This window comes from Triturus cristatus, chromosome 1_2 (assembly GCF_964204655.1).
Source record: "Triturus cristatus chromosome 1_2, aTriCri1.1, whole genome shotgun sequence".
Taxonomy (NCBI): Eukaryota; Metazoa; Chordata; class Amphibia; order Caudata; family Salamandridae; genus Triturus; species Triturus cristatus.
The window spans coordinates 19,245,429-19,262,286 of NC_140580.1; the positions used below are offsets into that span (position 1 = coordinate 19,245,429).

Below are 16,858 nucleotides of genomic sequence, written 5' to 3' on the forward strand. Positions count from 1 at the left end.
GGATTCACTGGGATATCCTCTATTTGGACGGGTAGGCCTTGCTCCTCGCCGGAGCTACCTTCTTCGGCCCCTAAGGCCTCGTCGTAGTCTCCTACCTCATCGTCGGCTTCTTCCCTGTGAAAAAGCTCTTCATCGACATCTTCCGCTCGGGAACCGTGTTCGGAAGTAGGGCTGGAGGGCATATTTTCCACGCTTTCGACATCTTCGTCTTCGGTGCTGAAGATGTTGGTTGGGGCCGGTGCCGCTTGCTGCGCTTCAAGTCTCGCGGCTCGTCGATTCCGTAGAGTCTTCTTGGATCGGAATCGGGCACAGGCCATGCATTTTGATTCGTCATGATCCGGTGAGAGGCATTTGTTGCACACCGGGTGGACGTCGATATGGGGGTATTTGGCGTGGCAAACAGGACACCGCTTGAATGGGGTCCTCGATTCCATCGTCGAAGTTCGGTCGATGGTCGGATTTAGTGGATCCGGAAAGTTGTTTAAATTAGTAAACTAGCCTGTAAACTGTCGATACCGATCGGGAACAGTACCGTCGAAAACTAAAGGCCTTTTGGCCTGAAACTAGATTTTCCTAACTTGAGTCAAGATAAGCACATCCGAACCCAATGGCGGAAAAAAACAATCTGAGGATGGAGAGGATGCCCATGCGCACTGTAGTCCAGGGGAAGAGTCATCTATCTCAGGATACTTCGAAGACTCTTCCAGGACAACAACGTGCAAACATCCGGACCCAACACTAGGCGGCGATCTATGCACAGATATGAATTCAGCAGCCCACATGCCTCGAACCAGATGATACAACTATTTAAAAAGTCAGAGAAAAGAAAAATCACCCGATTGAGGTTGGTAGGAGCCATTCTCTTATGCTGCTGTTGGTTGTTATTCATTGACCATAATCACACTAAATCCCTGAAGATAAATGTTTCCTAGGCTGCGGAAGTCAACTCAGAAGCACTCCTAAAATCCAGGCCCTTTTAGCTGTAAAGACAAATTGCACAGGAAAGGATACTACTTACGACACTTGATGCACACCATACAAATATTGCAAGTCGTATCCAGAAAACGCCTTTGCCATGTATGTACGGCTGCATCTTGTAGGAAATTATTGTTTGAACCAGAATGTAAAGCATCCCTAGTCCGAAAGTCAGGCAGGCGCCAATGATGTGCATGGCTATGAAAGTAGTTTTCTGAAAGAAAACAGGGAAAAGATTTGTTGATTTTCAGTTTACGAACAATAAAACCCTTTAGTTTTATCACATCAACATAAATAAAAAATGCACGTCAATACATTTTTACACATTGTCACATGCAATGTTCGTTTAAATAAAGTGATAGGCAGTGTGAACGGCAAATAGGCCAAAATGTTTGTTTAGTACCCAGAATTGAAGACTGTTATAAATAATAAGAACAACAGTGGTAAGTCTCTTAGAAGACATCATATGAGAGTAAGTGGCCCATACATGAAAATAACTTTCCCAAGGTCTGTACCTTGGTTGCGTTAAGTTCCAACTCAAGAACATTAAAGCCAGTGTAGGTGCAGGATCAACACTAGTACCGAGTGTTGCGCTCACTGAACTATAATTTTCTACACAGGCCTGAATTTGACACATCAGGAAAAGGAAGAGAAAGAGGGAGAAAGAGAGGAAACAGACAGAAGGAGAAAGAAACATAATGTGAGACAGAGGCAGACGAATGGCTAGAGAACAGGAGAATCAGAAATAGAGAAAATATCTGGAGGGTATTCAAGATTGTGTTGTTGGCATGTAATTCTAGCACTAACTCGCCAGATCTGAAGTGTTTGCAGATTGGAAGAAGCATGATCAATAAACCTGGTCTAGAATTGAAAATTAGATTGGGAGGAAAAGAATGAATCTCCAATATTATAGGAATATTTTGCACGCAAAATCACTCTTGCAGACCTATATTTGATAGTTGAATGCTTTGGATGAAAAGATAATTTATTTGGAATCTTGTTCATTGAAAGTGGGAAGGAGGAAGACATACCTATTCAGTCTAATTAGCATGCCTATTAATTAGTTTACCATTCTAAAAGACAAGAAGAGGGGTTGGGCAAATCGTTGCTAATGCTCAGTAACCATTCGGAATATTAAAATTGTATACACATTCCTATTTGTTCATTACCTGCTTTGAACAAACATGATGTCTACGAAGCGTATTTAAGTTGTAAAGAAAGGGAATACTAAGACATACAGTTGTCAATATAGGTTAGTGGTCACCTGGAATTAGTACTCTGCAGTGTATCTAATGCCCATCACTCATCCTATTACTACACACCATATTCACTATAGGATTCGACAGCAATGCTGGAGTTAAAATCTCCAAATAAGAATATTACAGTAGAAGCGTGAAGCTGATAAAAATCGTACATAAAAGCAAAAACCTTATCCAACAGATCCAGGCGACTGTACCCGGCGTTAGGTCCACAAACAAAATAACATCAATTAATTTCAATAAATCAGGCAGGAAAGTTAAATGCAGACCCAGCAATTTTTTTAGAGGTCTGATAAGTAACCTGCTAGTTCAATCCAGTCTTAAGCAAGATAGATGGCCTCCTTTGGCAGCTCTTAAAAAAAGTACTAGTCGCCTCATTAGAATTAATGACAAAAACCCTTCCTCAACCAAGTCTCCTGAAAATACAGAATGTAACCATCTTTAAACAACTCAGTTGTATCACCTTCTAAGTAACAGGACTGACCAGCAATAGTCTAACTTATTAAAAAAATACAATGATTAGATATCCCTAGTGTTTATAAACAGTGGTGTTTTAGACTATGAGACAGTGGGTACACATAGTCATGGTCACTGAGTGATGGTTTTAAATAATTGATTTGAATAACATGACGACTGCTGCCTTTGTTAGTTATCGTGATAATTGGTGCCAATCCTCTGATGAAAAGTAGCTATTAATGCAAAGCCAAAGAGTCTCTCAATTTGGTGCTAAAAAGATCTTGTGCCATCTGTGGTACTGCCACTAAGATCTGGAGTTAATGCAGGCTTAGTGGGTGAAGTTATAACGTCAATATGCAGAACTAGGAAACCATCCGCCTGACTTTAAATCAAAGAACAGACGGGTTTTGAGGCAATGTTAAAGCTTTACTTATTTCGGAATGGGATTTTATCTAGCACTCTAACACTCTAATAGACTCTCTTGGCGCTTGTGTTACATTCAGGAGCCTGGGGGTGAAGGAAGGGGGAGGTGGGTTACCGGCTAAATATTCAGGTTTTAATGGCTTTTCTAAACTGTAGTAAGTATGGAATGGCCCAAATCCACGTTGGGAAAGAATTGCATACTTTGGCTCCTAGTACACCTAAGACATGGCCGTCCCAGTGAGAGAGTTTGAGAGAGGGCGCCTCTAACAATTCCCTGAATTTATGGTGAAGGAAGACATGGCTCTGTCGGCAAAGATCTTATACATGATGCAGGCTGATTTAAATTGGATTATTTTACTTACAGGGAGCCAGTGCAGAGGTTCCTGGAAAGAGGGTGAGAGTCAAATCTCTTCAGTTGAAAGATGCTTTTAACCAGGTAATTCAGTAATTTCTGGAGTCTGCCAACAGAGGCCTTGGGAATACCCAGGTACGCAGCGCTGCCAGAATCGAGTCTGGCGTGTACAAAGGCATTGGCTGTCATGACTTTGTGAGGGAAGGACAGGACTCTCCTTGGGAACCTTATTTTATGGAAACAGGATTTGGTGACATAGCGGCTATGAGTACTCATATATAAATTACAGTCAAGCAAGATTCCCATGTTTCTAACTTTGTCTTGGGGGAGGGGACATACCCACAGATTGCTTTGCATATGGATTTGTTGCAAAGGTTCAGCTTGTAAAAAACTGGGAGCATTTCAGATTTTGCTAGGTTTATATTGCAATAATTTAGCTCCCTCCAGTTAACTATTAAATACATGGTGGCCTGTACACTCGTCAGCACATCATAGGGGGTCATCCCTTAAGTCTATGATGAATTGGGTAAAACTAGGTAGAACTAATTGAGGTACATCGTATGGACCATCCTTCTTCCTCACAAATCCCACAGTAGAAATGTCTTGAGATTTTATTAAATGCAAAGTTAATATATAAAGCAATATAAATAATGTAATGCACGATTTAGCGGAGCCTTATTGCTGCACACTGGATAGATATTGGCAAACATAAGTTCATTAGGATCCCTGTAAAAATTATGTTTCAGGTATTTTCTGAACTAAAGTTCAGCTCTTATGGGTATACTTTGTTCTAGAGGTAGGGGCCCACGACTTTGCAGGATCTCCTTCTGTGTTTAATACATCTGGGTTTGCTGTGGCAGAGGTGGGCAACATTCATGGATCCCAGATTCCTTGTAGCTCAATAATGGGAGGCTAGATTTTGCAAATAGAGGGTTTCTTCTTAGTCTTCTTGATCATGTCCCTAATATCTACATTTTGAAAATCATACTTAGTCTTCATAATTAGTCTTTTGAGCTGTACGTTTTCCAAGTCATCCTCAAATCAGCTTTATGGCACCAAATCTGTTCTTAAGTGTCTGTCCTCTATGTTTGAACCAACGTTAGCAGACTTTCCATCTTTAAGTCAACATCCTTTGATTGACCTCTAGTAATGACAAAACCCTTCTGAAAAACGAATAGTTCCCTTATGTCCTTCTTGTACAACTCTCCTTATTGCATTACAACTCAAACCTATAACACTCAGTTGCTCAGTAATGCCTTCTGGCTCAGGTATATTTACATAAAGGAGCCATACAGCCTACCTACAGTACACAGATGTCCATTTGTCATCCTGCATTTAGGGCCCTTTTGTGTACCCCCACTCAAAATTCCTCTTGAAGTTCTTTCAGAACTAATGCCGCTGGCAGGAGGTATATTCACTCGCTACAACCGTTTTTGGGTGCCATTTTAGACAAACATCCACAGGGCTTGTAAGAAGTGGATCCCATTACTAAAGCGAAACAATCTAACAGTGAATTGGAAAAATGAATACAGAAAAAAGGCTATGCAAAGTTTTTAACTCTGAAATGATACAAATACACTTTGGAGAAGGAAATATAAAGAGAGAGTTAGATGTAACGACTATAAAAATATAGAAAATTAGAACACTCATGAAACTTCTAGAACCTGTTTCTCAAGTTTGTTTCAATCAAGCTTGATTAGCCCAACTCAAAGCCAAGAGTCTAGGGAGCTAGACTTGTTATGGTGAAGAAAAGATATTGAAATAGTACTTTTGGGGTTGGATGTGTTTAAGTCACCTTTATGTTGAGGTGGCAGCTGTTCTTGGAGTGCTAACACACATGATGAGATGAATCTGAAAATAATCTGTGCTTTCAGATAAGAAATCACTGGTCACAACCTCGGTCCATCTGTGAGTAGTTATTGTGCTGTGTCACGAGGGACCACTGTGCCAATGTAATCCCCAACTCCTTAGCTGGGGAATGGGTGGCCTTGACTATAGTTCACTGGTCTCACAAGTCTCGATTTAATCTTGGGAAGAAGAAATACCCATTCAAACGTCAGTCAGAATGCTATCTTGGTGGCCTCAGTAGAAACCCTCAAGAACTCAACAAGCCTTGTATCTCAAGTAGAATAACAATGCAAATGAAGTTCACTCAAGTACCATCAATCACCTAGTTTGAAGGCAAAGTGGAGAGAGTTAATCAGCTAGGCTCAACGCCACACTATGACTGTCGAGTTGGGCTTGCCTAGCAACCAGACTATTTGAGTCAGGTCTGTGATGCTGAAATGCCCTGGATGTAAACTGCTAAACATGGCCTGTATGAATTGGGGAACTGGGAATACCCGTTACAGTGCATGTTCAAACTGCAAATTATCTTTCTAGATCCTATGAAATGCAAAATATGTGCTGTATTAAAAAGCACCTATTTCTGATGTACTGGGTGACAATCATATCACTATCAATTCAATAGATGCCTGCGAGCCATAGATGGCTGGATGAGCAAAATGCTGTAATTTTTGGGAGGGAGATCAATATTTGGGGTCATGCATGGTGGCCTGAGTCACTCGGCTCTCTTCCAATGCCAGTTCCCAAAGTTAGGAATTTAGGCATAATTTTTGATGCAGAACTGTCATTTGAGGCTCAGATAAATACACAATCCTCATCTTGCCTTTTTATCTTAAAAATGTTGAAGAAAGTACTACCTTTCATTCCTCCGGATTTGAAAAAAACGGTGCCCATTTCTTTAGTCTTGTCCAGATGTCCTTTATATGGGCATTAGACAGAGATCACTAAATAAGTTGCAGATGTTACAAAATGCACCTACAGCCTTTTGAAAAACATTCCAAAGTTTAAGTCTGTAGCTGGAGCTTTGATGGAGCTTCATTGGGTCCCGGTAAGGAAGAGGATTGCTTTTAAGGCCTTGTATTTGGCACTTAAAGCGCTACACGGGTCAGAACCAGTATATCTTAGAAGCAGATTCAGTTGCTACTCCCTAAGAGACCCCTATGTTCTGCCACGGCCGAGTCAGTAATAGTTTCTAGAATTAAGAAATTGGTCTGGGGGGGCGTAGCTTGCGACCGACGAAAATGGCCGCAGCCGAAGAGAGCTCCGGCGACCGTTTCAGCCTTCCCCTGAAATCCTGTTATAAATCCAGCTACCCTGTAAGACCTGACCATCGGCAGCGACTCCGATATGTCCAGCGGAGAAAACACGGCAGATCTGAGCCCCGTGGGTGCCACAGTAACCGCAGAAGACTGAGGGGTGGAGCCTCGTCCTTCAAGTTGCAGACGAGCCGGGGCCTTGCGTGCGGCGAGGGCCAAGCGAAACAGGTGTGACATCATCCAACTCCGAGGCGATCTGTGCAAGAAAAAGGGGCAGGAGACGTGCGGTGCAGTGAGGGGCACCGCAGACAGATCTGTGCGGCTGGATGAACAGTGAGCCTGGCGCAAATGCAAATGGCGTCCCATAGGTGCGATGATTATTGTGGAACCAGCGTGCGGCCGTAAACGCCGAAATAGAGCAGGCCGGTGTCTCGAATCACGCTCAATGTTATAGACTCGGCCAGGGGGTGCACCCTGCGACTACAGACAACCGGCCCGCTGCTCATATTACAGCCACCCACCACACCAGATAAAGGCCCCCCCACTACGCGGGCTCAATAATAGAAACGCCACGGCGGGCATCCTGCTGGTTCAGGACCTCAACTCTGCCTTCTGGGCGCAATAGACACAGGATTGGATTTTTGGGACAAAGACAAAGCGCTGCTGGCTGGTTGTCGCGGATCAGGCTAAGTGCCATATATCCCTGGCAACATATACACAGCACTGAACATCTGTCAGGGAACATCTACAAACCCCAACACTGTACATGGGGCTTTGATAGTGGAGGAGTGAAATAGCAGACTCTGTGCAGAAAGGACCTCCGGGCAAAATTCCTCTGGTAAAGTCGGCCCATCATAGGGGGCTACTGGGGGGGCAGGAAAACCGGAAGGCAGCAGGGGTGAGTTCAACCCCATTGGCAGGCAGTGGTGAATACTGCTTACCCGGTGCCCAGACGCCTCACTTGCAGCTCCAGCAACAATGGGGGGCAGAGGACAGCGCGGGGTGCAGAGCAACAAATTGGACAAATACACCTTCCATAAAGACCAATCGGAGGCACTCTCCCCACATGCGAGCAACAGCGGCGACCTGAAGACTGCCAAGCCAAAAGAAATAACTCTAAAAGATGTGATGGCTACCCTGCAACAGATGCAAACGTCCATTGGCTCCATCTCGTCCGACATATCCTTGCTGCGTGCAGATGTCTCCAAAATAAACACCAGACTGACAGAAGTAGCAACCACTATGGCAACACTATCGACTGACACAGCGGCCCTACAACCGCAGGTCCGCCAGCTGGAGCTGGCAACCAAGCAAATGGCTGAAAAACTCGATGATCAAGAAGGTCGCTCACGACACAATAATATTCCCGTGGTCGGTGTTCCGGAAAGCGTCAATGGGCCGGCCCTGGACCTCTTCGTGGAAGACCTGGTCCAAAATGAACTGCAACCGCGAGGTCTATCATACGCTTCTTTTGAGTGGAAAGAGCACACAGAGTGCCGGGGGGTAGACCCAGACCAGGCGCCCCCCAGACTTATACTGGTACGCATATTTAACTTTTAGGACCGAGACACGATTCTCCAGGTGGCTCGTATTGCCCCTCCACTTAAGGTTGATAACAGTAATGTGACCCTCTACCCAGCAGCTGTGTCAAAGCAACGCCGCAATTTTCTCGACGTAAAATAAGAATTGCGTAACAGAGAACTCAAGTATGCCATGCTCTTTCCAGCAAAACTATGGGTGGAGGCAGAAGGGAAAAGCTGGTTCTTCACTACACCGGAGGAGGCTCACAAATGGCTGGAGGAATGGAGGCCAGCCACACGACCCGGACGACAAGGACCGAAACGACAGCAACAATCTACTACACCGGCCTTAGTAGAATTGACAAACGCTGAAGCATCGACCGGTACTCAACTGAACGCCAAAAGCAACTCAGATTGACAATATACCCAGCGAGATCCTCACCTAAGCACTATAATGCATGTCAGCGACACCATACGAAAGTTAAGAGATGCGAACGTAGTAGAGATTGTAATACCGTATAGACCAGACCTAGGACTGACCCTGTGGTGTCACACTCAATGAGTCAACGAGCTTCCAGTGGCTGATCTCACGTGCTACCCCCGATGATACTCAGAGGTTGAGCCAAGTAACGGAGCGACACAGATGGGTCGCAATAGACAACGAACACTCAAGGAGAATGGACAAGAAACACGGAGTAACTTCCCCCTTTACGCGAGTACACAGTTATGGGGATAAAGCACTCTGCTGAGCTGGGGTGGTGGGTAGTTTTAAATCCGCGGAGCAGGAAGGCAGGGTGGGGGGTGGAGGGAAGGGCACAGTTAATGGGGAATTTTATTGTTTAGTTCCAGTTTTGAAATTGACGCATGATACATACTTACGGTGCATACATGGCGACAACATAGTTGGTTCTATGCTGACGACTCAACACTCAATTCCAATAGCAGATGACCACGACACACCTCCACAGGGTGGATAGCAACCCGAGTCCCCAGCCAAGGCCCGCCTGCCCCGCACACCTTCCATTCAAGATACTATCATGGAACGTAAATGGCCTGGGTGATCAAATAAAACGGGGATTCGTTTTACAATATTTGAAACGCAAAGGGCCTGCTGTTACACTCCTCCAGGAAACACATCTCACGGGAACGGCCTGTAAAGCCTTAGACAGGTTGGGATTTAAAATGGTTGTACACTCTGACTTCACCACTGGTTCGCGGGGAGTAGGGATCTTGGTCAATAAACGCTTCCCCTTGATAGTTACTGGATCTCGTAAGGATGATCTAGTACAGTTTGCTGCAATAACATGTCAATGGGACGGTAAAAGTTACAACATAGTGACGGTTCACATTCCACCGACACTACACCAAGTAACTTTCCCAGCTCTGGGGAAATTTCTGTTGGCCCTCCCACATGGGGAACTTATACTAGGGGGTGATTTTAATGCTCCTTTAGACGCCTCCATAGACAGAAAACCCCCCAAAGACCCTAACGGCGCAAACCTCAAACTAGCAGAGTTTATGGAGGCTCTAGGCCTAATAGACGTGTGGAGAAATAGATTCCCTACTGAGAAACAATACACATTCCACTCGGGCGTGCATAACAGCCTTTCCAGATTAGATTAGATTTTTACATTGGCAACTGGGCTAGTGGGGGTAACCGGGATCGCGCACCTACCCAGGGGTATCTCAGACCACTCTCCAGACGGCATAGGCTGTTCCCGCTTCACCCCTGTTACCTCAAAAACCGTAAGATCAGCAATGGTCTCCTTAAAGTGACGACAAACTACTTTGCGGAAAACCAACACTCGATCCGGTCCCCAGCAACATTGTGGGAGGCTTACAAAACAGTTTTGAGAGGGCAGGCTATCTCCCTAATAACTGGTCATAAGCAGGCTCAGCAACAACACATTGAGAGTTTAGAACAGGACCTATCCTGGGCGGAAGCGGCTCATGCTGCAGACCCAGATGAGGACACAACGCACAGGGTGCACTTAGCACAACAAGAATACAGGGCCTACGAATGGGAAGAAGCAAAACCCAAACACACTAAAATGCAACACACTGTCTATAAACTAGGAGATAAGGCGGGAAAACTCTTGGCATGATTGGATCAAAAGGAGCAAGCCAGCAAATGGGTGGCACAGCTCCGGCTCGACAATGGCGAAATAACGAATACGCCCCAACAAATAACGGAAGCCTTGGCTATGCATTATAAAACAGTTTACACCCCAACAGCCACCAACACGATGGAGGAAAATGTAGAATTCCTCAAAGACATAAAAATGCCCACACTGTCCCCTAAAACGGTTGAGACTCTAGAAAAAGACCTAACGACGGAGGACCAAGAATTGGCAATAGGCGCCCTGCACACAGGAAAAGCATTAGGGCCCAATGGAATTCCGGTGGAATTTTATAAGAAAGCGGCGTCCAGTGTCATACCACATCTACTTAATATGTACACTGACAGTCTGGAACAGGGAGTCTTACCTCGGGATCAGCGCCTGGCCACCATAGTGGCAATTCCTAAACCCGGCAAGCCACCGTATGAGTGTATGTCGTATCGACCAATCTCTTTAATTAACGCGAAAATACTGGCAAAAGCTTGCCACGCGACTGCTGCCACATCTCGCCACCGTGATCCCCCTGGATAAATCCAGATTTATGCCAAATCGGAACACGGCACTTAATCTGAGGCGCCTGCATGGGGTCATGGCACGCAAATCTACTATAGAAGAGGACGCAGTTATTTTATCACTGGTTGCACGTATGGCGTTCGACCTCGTCGAATTGCCCTTCCTATTTGCGGTCCTTAGACAAATTCCGCTTTATGCGGACGATATACTGTTGTATTTGGTATCTCCGGCGCACTCAATTAACTGCCTGTTAGATATATGTGCATCGTATGGACGGGTATCAGGTTACACCATTAATTGGGCTAAGTCGCTTCTCTACATATTGCACGCCTCCCTACCGCGGCTTCCACGGAGATGTGACATTCGAATAGCTGTTGGAGGGTTTAAATATCTGGGGATATATGTAACACATGATAAAACACATTTAATTGCTGAAAACCTCTCGAAGCCCCTGATGAGGTTCCGTCATGATGTTAAGCACTGGCGCTCACTCCCATTAATGTTACTGGGAAGAGCAGCCCTTTTCAAAATGATGGTACTCCCCAGATTCCTATATGCACTACAAAATACACCATTCCCGTTGCTCCAAAGTATTTCACGGAGATAAATGCAGAAGTGAGCAGTCTGCTGTGGGATGGGAAGGCGACACGCATAGCCCTAAATAAACTCATGAGAAGCTGGTATGACGGGGGCATTGCCCTCCCTGATATCAAATTATACTACTGGGCTTCTCAGCTCTTAGTTATAAATCAATGGCTTCACATATCCCAGAATGACCCCGCATATCGTATGGGTAGGCACCTCCTGGGAGCTGCAGGGATTATGGGCGCACTTTACAACAAAGTCAGGAAAACCAACCTTACAGGTCCGACAGCGCACACTATCAGCATATGGTTCGCGGCGCAACGGGCGATGGGTTGGGAGGGAGTAATGACACAGGCCACGCCATTATGGGACACGGAAACACTGGGCAAACTTTGTCACACAAAGGGCTTTCGACAGTGGGACTTGTTAGCAATCTCAAAGGGGAAATTGTCCCATTTGTTCAATTACAGACCACATACGAATTGGCACATACGGAACTATTCCGATACACACAGATCGGACATGCACTCACGGTACTAATTCCACAAGGTACACAGCTTAAAGAATCTTCACCACTGGAAGATAGACTCCTTATAGTCCACCTCACTAAAAAGGCCATCTCACAAACTGTTGCAGGGATTCTGCTCATGCACAGAACTATGCGCAGGAAACCAGGACCTCAGTGAATTGTGGTGTACCAAAAACTCACCTCAGTACCCAGAACCCCTATCCGACTAGCATCAGTGTCCCATTCGTTATCCGTATTATCTCGGAGGTCCCAATGTATAGACAACCCAGAACAAACGACTTAGAGTATTCTCAGGAATGGTGGGAATCAGAAATACCTGTTCGCTATTATACATATATCAATCCACAACAAAGTAATCAGAGACACGGTAAAGTTTAAAAGGTTTATTTTATAAACTACGTGTCCTAAGATGCAGTACTTTGGCTAACATAAGCAGACAAATGATTATAATTAAAACCATCAGCATTGTTACAATACCATAGAAAATGAAAGGAGAAATCATAGTATAAATGACAGTGGAATACAGCCACCTTCCTTTTGCTAGTAAACTAATATTATTAGACTAGTAGAAGGTCTCTAGGCTTGAATGGGGAACCCCATACCGTAAAGATCAGCTTTATGTGGATCACATCACAAGATCAGCTTTGCTCTGCGCCTGGAAATGTTCTTCTCCAGAATGTGTTTCAAACGCATGCAAACTGTAATATTAAAGGCTCTCGACATTCAGGTATTTGCAGCTGTGTGCATATTATGACTAGAGAGTGGGCCGATCAACCTGGATTCAAAAACATACATTGTCTGGCTGCTCAAAGTGTTTTGCACACAATGTTCAGACCAAGGTCGCAGTGCACGTCTAGGGAGGTGAACAACAGACAGTTCTCATGTGAAGAAAAGGCAAGCAAGCAGTTCTCAAATAATAACATGTATCTGCAGTGTAGCGTGCAAAAGCTGCAAAAGTGGCAAGATGGCTTTCTAAAAGCTAACGCGCTTATGCTAACATAGCAGTGTATGAAGCTACCTTCACTACAAAACATATCGGAGACTAATAAATAATCATCCAGATCCCACTGCGGCCCTTAAAGCTAAATGGGAGAAGGAGGTGGGTGAAATGGATGGCGCAGTTTAGCAAGAGGCATTGACGTCTGCGAAAGAGGTTGCGATATCGTAAAAACTCAGGTTAATACAATTCAAAATCCTACACCGCACCTATTATACTAGGAAACTCCTACACAAAATTAACCGGACAGACACACCACTCTGCCTCAGACAATGCGGTGCACCAGGTACATTCGTCCACACCCTCTGGCTTTGCCCGAAAGTTGTGGTTTATTGGACCACAATGATGAGCACATTATCACAAGTCACGAAGGTCACGATTCTCCTAGAGCCGAAAAGGTGCCTTCTTAATGTGTGGGAACCTATGGATCTCAACCACACAGCACAAGACTGGGTGACAGAAGGCATGACATTAGCAAAGCGTAATATTGCGTAGCACTGGGGATCCCATCTAACCCCTACCCTGGGCCAGTGGAGCAAAGATATAGACAGCGTTATGATAGTGTAGAAATCAGTTTATGTGCACAGAGGCTGCCCCCGAAAATGGACACGGGTGTGGGGAGGTTGGAATATTTATCGTGGAAATATATGTGAACCCCCACTCATAGACTCATTGTCGGAGACAAGTGACTGATTGGAACAACATAACAGACTGGGTACAAGCTGCAATGTATGCCAATGGCCCACGAGCTAAGGTTAGCATGAACCCCACCTATCACAATGCATCGGCTGCTGCACTAATGTATACCCTACTGAGTCAATTTGTATGTACTGTGCAAAAATACTGGAATATCTTCAATTGTTCTTCTGATCAAAATGTCAATAAAAAATGTTTAAAGTGGTCTGGGGCGGCCGTAGCCTTGTTCATACTACATGTGTTCTTTGGACCAGCTTGCCCCAGCACATAAAAGGTCAGACTAATCTGCTTCGTTTCCTCAAGCATGTAAAAACGTGGCTAGTCTCTTTTCCTTTATAGCTCGGTTGGGCTATGTGCATGCTGTCAGTGATTCTGTGACTGGATGTTAACTATGCTAGCTCCAAGACAACCTTGGGCAATCGCGTCCTCTAGAAGTTTGCAAATCAATCAATCAGTTGTTCACACTATGTGCTCTAAAATGTACTATCTTGCATCCAAAAAGATCAGCAAGGTTCAGGTCCAATCATCCTGTAAAATATTTTTGGGATCATATCAGGGTTTTCCCCAGTTTCAATCACCTCGTTGGGCTTTCAATTTCCTTTCACCATCAATCACTAATTTTGTCAAACGCTCCTTCTGGGAGATTCCGTAGCCTTCCTCCCCTCTCATCCCACCCGGTTAATGTTCCCTGGAGAGGGATCTTCAAAAATTAAAGAACTGTGCTGTTTTCCCTCTGTTCCATGCCTAATTGACTTCATAAACCCATCACATATACTTAGGAAAAGACAAATTATGTATTTGAAGCCCACCAACATTAAACCGGATGTTGGGCAATCGCGCGCTCCAAGGTGGTCAGTAACACCTCTGCTAGCGGAAGTACCAAAGCCACCCCTCAGGGAGGAAGCAATAGCTGACCAGAGCAGCGATAGCAGACATCCTGATGGCTTGCTAATACTCAGCCATGAAACACGATACAATCAAGGCATGGGGCTCAACGCAACAAAGAACCATATCCGATAAGATGCGCTGTTACAACACTCACCCCAGGCAAAATGTTCACTTTCCCAGAGCTACTGACTGGACAAATTTTCACGCATGTGATGCCACAGGCCAACGCTAAGCATATTAATGAACCAACACATTTACAGGCAGCAGTTAAGGAAATTCCAGAAAGAAATGTTTGTCAATGGGGGTTGAACATAAATGAAAATAGGCAGAAAGTTAATGAGGTATAAACGAGTGTGTGCGTGTGTATGGGCCCGATTCACAGAACTAACTTAAGACAAAATCCTAAACTTACTACCATTTTGGTATTCACAGAAGGCACTTACTCATTTTGGTATTCACAGAAGGCACTTACTCATTTCGGTATTCACAGAAGTTAGGAGTCCTAACTTTAGGACTCCTGAATGCCTTCTGTGAATACTGAAAGTCTTAAAATTAGGATTTTTCTCAGTTTAGTAGTAGTATAGTTAGGACTCCTACCTTTAGGACTCCTAAATGCCTTCTGTGAATAACGAAAGTCTTAAAATTAGGATTTTTCTCAATTTAGTAGTCCTAAATTTAGGACTCCTAACTTTAGGACTCCTAAATGCCTTCTGTGAATACCAAAAGCCTTAAAATTAGGATTTTTCTCAGTTTAGTAGTTGTAAAGTTAGGAGTCCTAATCTTAGGACTCCTAAACTGAGAAAAATCCTAATTTTAAGGCTTTCGGTATTCACAGAAGGCATTTAGGAGTCTTAAAGTTAGGAGTCCTAAATTTAGGACTACTAAATTGAGAAAAATCCTAATTTTAAGACTTTCGGTATTCACAGAAGGCATTTAGGAGTCCTAAAGTTAGGAGTCCTAACTATACTACTACTAAACCCAAAAAAATCCTAATTTTAAGACTTTCGGTATTCACAGAAGGCATTTAGGAGTCCTAAAGTTAGGACTCCTAACTTCTGTGAATACCGAAATGAGTAAGTGCCTTCTGTGAATACCAAAATGAGTAAGTGCCTTCTGTGAATACCAAAATGGTAGTAAGTTTAGGATTTTGTCTTAAGTTAGTTCTGTGAATAGGGCCCGCCATGTTTATATATTTTAAAATAAAAATACTTTAAAATTAACATAATTCTCAACCAGTTGTCAGCAGTGAATAAGAAGCCAGAGTACAAACCTGAAAGTTGGCCACGATGCAAAGACCAAAGCAACTTATCAAGCCTAGCACGAGGCCGGCTTTGTTCAACTTGGCCATCTTGCGGTCCTCTGCGTTGAGTGCCTCAACTTGTTTGAAACGAATGTAAAAGGTGACGATGCCTGCAAATATATAAGAGGCAGAATCACAAAATAGAGTTCTCTATGAATATATTCATGGTCAAAATGTCCTTATATCAGGCAACTCCTGATATCAGAACTAGCTAGTCAGCTGTTGTTGGAAATTGGGTTACTTGTTGATGGGGGTGAAACCCTACTGAAGCAGCAACCACTATTTCTGTTAAGGTGAAGTTACTAGGAACCCTAAATTAACCAGTGCTTAACCCTTTAGTAGCTTGGCCCAAAGCAGTCAGGCTTAACTTAAAGACAATATGTGAACACAACACAAAACAAAATTCCACAACAATTTAGAAAAATAGAGTAAAATGTAACACATTTTTTAGACCAAAACGACAAAATTCCAATCAGTAAAACCAGAGATATGCAATTTTTTATAGCTTTAAGTGAAACTAGTGCTTAGAAGCAGAGTGTCAACTGTAGTTATCTGGTCGCACAGGACCGGAAAAAAGCCACAAGTACAGGTCAACTGCGAAGGAGCGCAGGTCAGATACAGGGAACCACTTAAGCTCACTGCATAAAGTACTTTAATTTCTGGTCTGCAGAGTGTTTCAAGATCCGAGGAAGCTGCGGGGGAAGCTATAGGGCAACAAAGTGGAGTCCTGCATCATCATCAAGGTTGCCATGGATGAGGAGCTTGCAATGCGAAGTCCGGCGACAAGGATGCGTCGCACAGCGGCAGTTGCTAAGAAGCATCAGGGCTGTGATGTAAAGTTCTGCGCCGTCGTTGAGGATGCCGTCAAAAGGGGGATCTTGTGATGCGAAGGCCTGTGTGCTGCGTCAATTCTGCTCACAGGACCAGTAGCAGCTGCTATAATTGCTTAGTGGTGGGGCGGAGGGAAATCCAACAAAACCGAAATGCATATTTAAAAATAATTAAAATGACACTTACCTGCCACTCCGACGGCCGCCGCCTTGCTTCTCTCCGATGACATAATATTCTCAGCATGAGCGAAGCATTGAGATTGGTCTGAGTGGCTTTGATTGCCGCTCAGACAGTGTATTGGGGCCTGGGGTGA

The 16,858-nt window shown here is 44.2% G+C and overlaps 1 protein-coding gene across 6 annotated transcripts in view; it reads right to left on the reverse strand.

Moving 5' to 3' along the window:
• The window catches only part of DRAM2 (DNA damage regulated autophagy modulator 2), a 348,983-nt gene that overhangs the window by 122,333 nt on the left and 209,792 nt on the right, over positions 1–16,858 (reverse strand). For 4 of the 6 annotated variants that reach the window (XM_085600128.1, XM_085600142.1, XM_085600120.1 and 1 more), the window contains exons 3-4: positions 15,685–15,824; positions 1,012–1,189 (exon numbers count right to left, since the gene is read on the reverse strand). In XM_085600128.1, coding sequence (XP_085456254.1) covers positions 1,012–1,189; positions 15,685–15,824 — 318 coding nt within the window. The remainder of the gene's footprint in view (positions 1–1,011; positions 1,190–15,684; positions 15,825–16,858) is intronic. The other 2 variants (XM_085600136.1, XM_085600131.1) reach the window with 1 other exon arrangement.